The sequence below is a fragment of the Arachis ipaensis genome, chromosome B06 (assembly GCF_000816755.2).
Source record: "Arachis ipaensis cultivar K30076 chromosome B06, Araip1.1, whole genome shotgun sequence".
NCBI classification, from domain to species: domain Eukaryota; kingdom Viridiplantae; phylum Streptophyta; class Magnoliopsida; order Fabales; family Fabaceae; genus Arachis; species Arachis ipaensis.
In genome coordinates this window covers 29453984-29460077 of record NC_029790.2, presented here as the reverse complement: position 1 = coordinate 29460077, position 6094 = coordinate 29453984, and the positions used below count along the sequence as shown (strand labels likewise).

Sequence of the window (6094 nt, the reverse complement as noted above, 5' to 3'; positions counted from 1 at the left end):
CCTGCTCCAACTGACCTTGATGCCCGTGAACCAGTCCCACGAGCTCTGTAGGATCTCTTTCTCCCAATCTCCCCGAGTGATGGACTTCTGAGCTTATTCTTCGTCCTCCTTGATTTGTAAGGTGTGTATCTCTAGCAATACCATTCCCCTTGTCAGGCCGGGGAGGCATGACAATTACATGATCGTCGTTGTGTTGCTCTTCTTCATAGTCCTTTGAATCAGAAGTCGTGTGTCCGTCTTTTGGAATGTCGTCTACCATCGTACAGTGTTGCTTACCAAGTCCCTAACAACAGCGTCAATATTATGGGAATTGCCTGAAACTGTGATTTAGGCTTGAACGTGAGGTCTAAGCTCCTTTTGGGGTTGTGTCCGATGTTTTCTGGTGCTAAAGTATCGTCGTCTGACATCTTAGTGAAGGTGGGGGTAATATCTGCAAGGGACTCTAATGCTTAAGTTAGTAAGGATTTTAGGCAGGTTTTTTTATGTAGATCAGAGTTTGAAGAATACTTAAGGGTATCAGGGTATTTATCATTGTAGGTGGTGGGCTAATAATAGGGGTGGCAAACGGGTTAGCTAACCCTGTCCCGCCCTGCCAAAAGCTCACCATTTGGTGGGCTAGCCCGCTCCGCCCCGCCTAATAAGGTGGTTCTAATTTTTACCCGCCTTGCCTAATGGCGGATGGCGAGATAAACCCGCCAATTTTCTTTTGTTTTTTTAAAAATTATTAAACCACTAAATATCTTAAAATATATATAATTTCACAAACATTTCAATAAACTTATAATTTCTAAAGACATAAAAAAATATAATTTCTAAATTCACAATAACTAAAGTCATTATAATTCTAAATATTTAATAAACACAATCATTAACCAAACTTTTATGTGCAATTAGAGTCTAATTAATCATTGTCCAAATATCTAATTAATCAAACATAGTTCAAATTATAACTTAAAATAAAATAGACAAAAATTCTAAATACAAGAACAAAAGTAATGTTCTAAATTCATATTAATTGAAAAAATAAAATGGCGGCCAGTGGGTAAGCCTTCCCCGCCCTGCCAAAATCCATGGGTTAAGCGGTGCAAGTTAAGCGGACTCTTTTATTATTGTGGTCTCAAATTTCTAGCTTAACCCGCTTTTTTGGACGAGTTATACTGGCCAGCCTGGTGAGTTTCGACCCGTTTGCCACCCAATAACCACTTTATAAAGTGATTCCATCTTTGATGGTAGATAGTTGTTCCTTTTTATTAGAAAGATTGTTGAGATCTCCTTTCTAGATGAGTAGAAGATACTCTAGGAGTTAATTACTACTTTAGGAGTTAGTTACTTAAATAAGTGGGGTTAGACCCATGTGGCTGTGTCCGACCTCAAGTAATGTAGATCTGAAAATAGAGTATTAGTTGGGTTTTATTCATTTTAGGATTAGTTAAGTTGTGGATTAGGATATGAACAATTATAAATTTCAAAATATTGCTTTTCCTTGTAAGATCATGCTTAGAATTATTAACTATAATTATAATGTAATTTTAGAGTTTTACCCAAACATAATTAATTTTAGGTTTTCCCTTTTTAATTTTCATTTTTTCTTAAAGAAAATCTTTTCATAATTCCCAAAAATATGTTCTATAATTGTTGCTTGGCGATACATATATTCATCTCCATCTTCGTGCGAAGCGAGCCAAATTCGATTGGTTTTCCATTTGAGGAAAATGTTGAAAACCCAATAGTCAATCATAAAGATTGGCATGGAACATAGGGTTCCCATTGGATCAAACTAACATAAGTCATCGTTTCATTGACAGTTAAACGTTATAGTTATATGTCTCAATCAACTTGACTAAAATGATTTTTGAACACATGGGATGGGGCGTTCATCTAACTAGAAAACTTGTGTGGGTTAACCAACAATGCAGTTTCTACACGGACGTCATGAGAAAGCGCTTTCCTTGCGTATGATGGAGAATTAAGAAAGCAGGAATATTAGAGTAAAATCGTGCTCTATAAGGATCCCGGGGTGAAGAAATAATCCAATAGGTTTCAATCGTAGTGTCCATACTGAGTTCTAATTGACAAAAAACTAAACAATGCGTCTTGTATCAGGTTGACAAATGCATGAGAAATCAAGGTCATTTCCTTTTTCTATTTCAAAATCCTTTGAAAGTTGAAAGAACAAAAACAAGACAAAAAAAAATAATGCAACATATAGTGTGCACTCACTGCAAGGCTACAATCCCTCGTTAATTATAAAATGGGATGAAGACTAGAGAGAGTCCTAAAAATAGTACTAAACTATAATTACTTAGAGTTGTGGCCATGTCTTCAGTCTCAATAATATCAAATTGGATTCCACTGAAGGGATCGGCAACTTCTCTTCTAAACACTACGGTAAGTTGTCTACTCTGATTTTTGCTTTGATTTCCTTGCGGCTGATGTTTGAGACGAACTTGTACACCTCCCAATGAATTTCAGAATCTCATCGATTATAATGACGGGAAATGCGACAGCCAAAACCAAAAGCCATTCATTCAAGCTCAGGGGCACAATACCAAATACTTTGGCCAAGAATGGCACGTACAAGATCAAAAAGTGCAAACCGAATGATACAGACATTGCCAAGAGTAGCCACGGGTTGACCCACGGGGGCATTGACAAAAGGCTTCCATCCTCAGAAAGAGCATTGAGGGAGTTGAACATTTCAATTGCTACCAACACCGAGAGTGATAGTGTCATAGCCTTCACCTTGCCAGTACGGAAATAATCACAGGGCCCATCAAAGGTAACAACTTGGTTACCAGCCGTGAAGGGGGAAGCAGTGAAGTTGGTCCAAGTGGGGCATTGACCCCAATTGGCAAGTTGGGAGTAAGTGACTAGAGTATGTCCATCCCCTGAAAGATCGATGCCCATGAAAGACCCACAAGTAAACCATATGATGAAGACACCAACTGTAGCTATTCCAACGTACATCCCAATTACCTTTGAAGCATAACAGCGGGAAGATTAGAATAAGTAATCAATATATTTTATCAGCATTTGAAACATAATGCCCAGATTAGAGGGGGACATAAAAGGAAAAGATACCAGATAGCGGAATAAGATCCACATGTTAATCAGTGAGTCATCACTGCGACGAGGAGGCTTCTTCATTATATCGTTATCAGGAGGATTAAATCCCAAAGCTGTTGCAGGGGGTCCATCGGTCACAAGATTGACCCATAGAAGCTGGACAGGTATCAGTCCTTCAGGAATACCTAATGCAGCCGTTAGAAATATAGACGCAACCTCTCCCATATTGGAAGAGATCATGTACCTGTATAAATCAGACACAAGGAAAGGATATTAGTTAGACTTTATCATTAGAGGGCCTTTCAAGTATATATAATTATATATATACAAAACAAAGGTAGAAAACTAGATATAGTCATATACGGCAAGTTTGTGTGTGTGTGTGTGTGTGTTCCCAAAAGCTGAACAGAATAACTTCTCAAAAAATCTATTTTCAACATTTTAACTATATTATCCTACTCCCCCAAAAAATATAAAACAAATAATTATGAGTTCAAGTTAAAAATTTTCAAAAATCACTTTTTTGAGAACTGTAGCAAATGTGCTTAATTGATTTTTCAGTATATGAAAAGCCATGCAACACTGTTTTAAGATTCAGACTAAGCCAAAATGGAAAATTACAATTATCACTCACTTAAAAATAAAGTGGCATCTAGAACTTGAAGTTCTAGTCTTATATTCAAGCATTCTTTCAAATTGCCATCCCTTTAAAAGAAATGTGAAGGCGTAAGAAAGGAAAAGGCATTTCACCTGTACTAGTTCATTTGTCTTTAGAACTACAACTGTACAACACAAATAAAATTGAAAAAGGAAGTAATATCGCAAATTAACCTTCATTTTCTATACTGTTTAAGTCATTAAATTAGACCATATGTCGCAATTGCCAACCATGGCACGGATCATTGATAGTTAAAAGCAACAAATGTCAATTATGAAGCAATCACTGCCTCTCATTAGTCATGAGCACCTAAGGAACAAACTCTGTTGTATATATAAAATTTTGGGCCTTCACCTCGATAAAAATTTGCATACCAAAAATTTGAAACAAAATAAAAGAAACAAAAAGAGAAATTTACTTACCTGATAAAAGCCTTCATGTTATTGTAGATTGATCTACCCTCTCCAACAGCAGCAACAATGGTACTAAAGTTGTCATCTGCCAACACCATATCTGAAGCTTCCTTTGCCACCTAGATTGGAATACCATGAAACAAGTGTGGTGAGTTTGCTAGATGCAAAATAAAATAATCAAATTAAATTTTATTTATTTTATTTTATTTTTATCGAATTTCAATAACTAGTCACAAAGGTCTCATCTAAAGCCCTATTTGGTGTACCATATAGTATAGGATAATCTCTAATGGTATAAGACTTAATAGTATAGCATACTGCTGGAAATTAGTAATATTTTTCGAATGTAAGTATAATACATGGCGCATTCTGTATGACTACTGTATAATTTTATCCTAACTAATAATTGCTGTATAATAATTTAATAACTTTTAATAACCATGAGATAACAATTGATGGACCACAAGTTTATGCTATCAAACTTCATACAACGAAATTGAACAAGGCCCTAACAGACTAGGTTTGCGTTCGGACAACTTTACAAACCCATACATCTCAGGATTGCTAATCACTAATATTTACTATTTACCCCTTATCGAATGAGAAACATGGAGTGATCATAGTGAAAACATAATACCTCAGTTCCTGTAATACCCATAGCAACGCCAATGTCAGCAAGCTTCAATGCAGGTGCATCATTAACACCATCTCCAGTCATGGCCACCACCTCACCGTCCTCTTTGAGCAGCCTCACAATTTCTTGCTTGTGCCTGGGTTCAGCCCTTGAAAACAAAAGCCCACCAGCCTGTCTCAGATGAGCTTTCTTATCGCGCAGTTCCATAAAATCTTTCCCAGTTAAACTTTTTGAAGTAAGTTCTTCATTGGATTTAAATACACCTATTTCACGGCATATAGCTTCTGCAGTGTTCTTGTTGTCTCCAGTAATAACCATAACACGAATTCCAGCTGCTCTGCAGTCTTCGATGGCTTGGTGCACCTCTTCCCTAGGTGGATCCTATGTGTAAATGCAGCATTTAATTTGACAAAGTTCACCAACCCAACCAGATATGATGAAAGTGAGAAAGAACAAAAAAATCTTAAAACTTACCCTCAACCCAACCAAGCCAACAAAAATAAGTTCACTTTCAATTGATGGATAGTTGGAAGGATTAAGCAAGAGCTGGTGAGCTGGATGATCGTCATTACCACTGTAGGTTACAAAATCACGTAGCTCATCTTTGTATGCAAATCCCAAACAACGTAAAGCACTAGTTGACATTTCATGTAGAGCTTGCAATACAAGCTTCCTAGCATTAGCATCCAGTTTCACAACAGAACCGTCACGCAACTGAATTTTAGTGCTTCTTTCCAACACATTTTCCACTGCACCCTATAAAAATTTGGTCTAAACATCAGTTTAAAATTCTCCCAACAGAAAAGAAAAGGAAATCAGAAAAAGAAACAACAAAAGCATGCTTGTGCTCATGTGTGCTACAGGAAATACGACTACAGCAGAAAAATGTGACAGTAGAGAAGGAGCCTAGACAAACATCCCATGCAACTTAATTTGGAAAATATCAATTCAAAAACAGGCCGCTGAAAAGAACTCATATTATTACATTCATTAAAATTCATGTTTCGTAGACTAGCCTCTGGAAACATGCTCAAATGCTTTTTAGGAACCCAGGATGCCATTCTCGCATGTTCCATGGATTGCTGCACTTATTGCAACTGCGGAAACTGTCACCTTCGACTGCCATTTAAATTATTTATACATGATGACACTGAGTAACTTTGCTTTACTTTCAGTATAAATAAAATTATTTCACACAGAAGTGCCTCACTCAGAAAAATATTTGCCCCAAGAAAAGAAGTCATCAATTTATTTTAAAGTAAACGAACAAAAGAAAAATAGCATATCATCTCTGTATGCAAAATTAAGCAGAATTATAACCAA

The 6094-nt window shown here is 36.6% G+C and overlaps 1 protein-coding gene across 1 annotated transcript in view; it reads right to left on the bottom strand.

Annotated features, from left to right (window-relative positions):
• Positions 2100-6094, bottom strand: part of LOC107648700 (calcium-transporting ATPase 4, endoplasmic reticulum-type) — a 6299-nt gene continuing 2304 nt past the window's right edge. Inside the window, exons 4-8 of the mRNA XM_016352521.2 lie at positions 5246-5527; positions 4775-5152; positions 4147-4256; positions 3082-3310; positions 2100-2976 (exon numbers count right to left, since the gene is read on the bottom strand). Coding sequence (XP_016208007.1) covers positions 2398-2976; positions 3082-3310; positions 4147-4256; positions 4775-5152; positions 5246-5527 — 1578 coding nt within the window. The 3' untranslated portion in view covers positions 2100-2397. The remainder of the gene's footprint in view (positions 2977-3081; positions 3311-4146; positions 4257-4774; positions 5153-5245; positions 5528-6094) is intronic.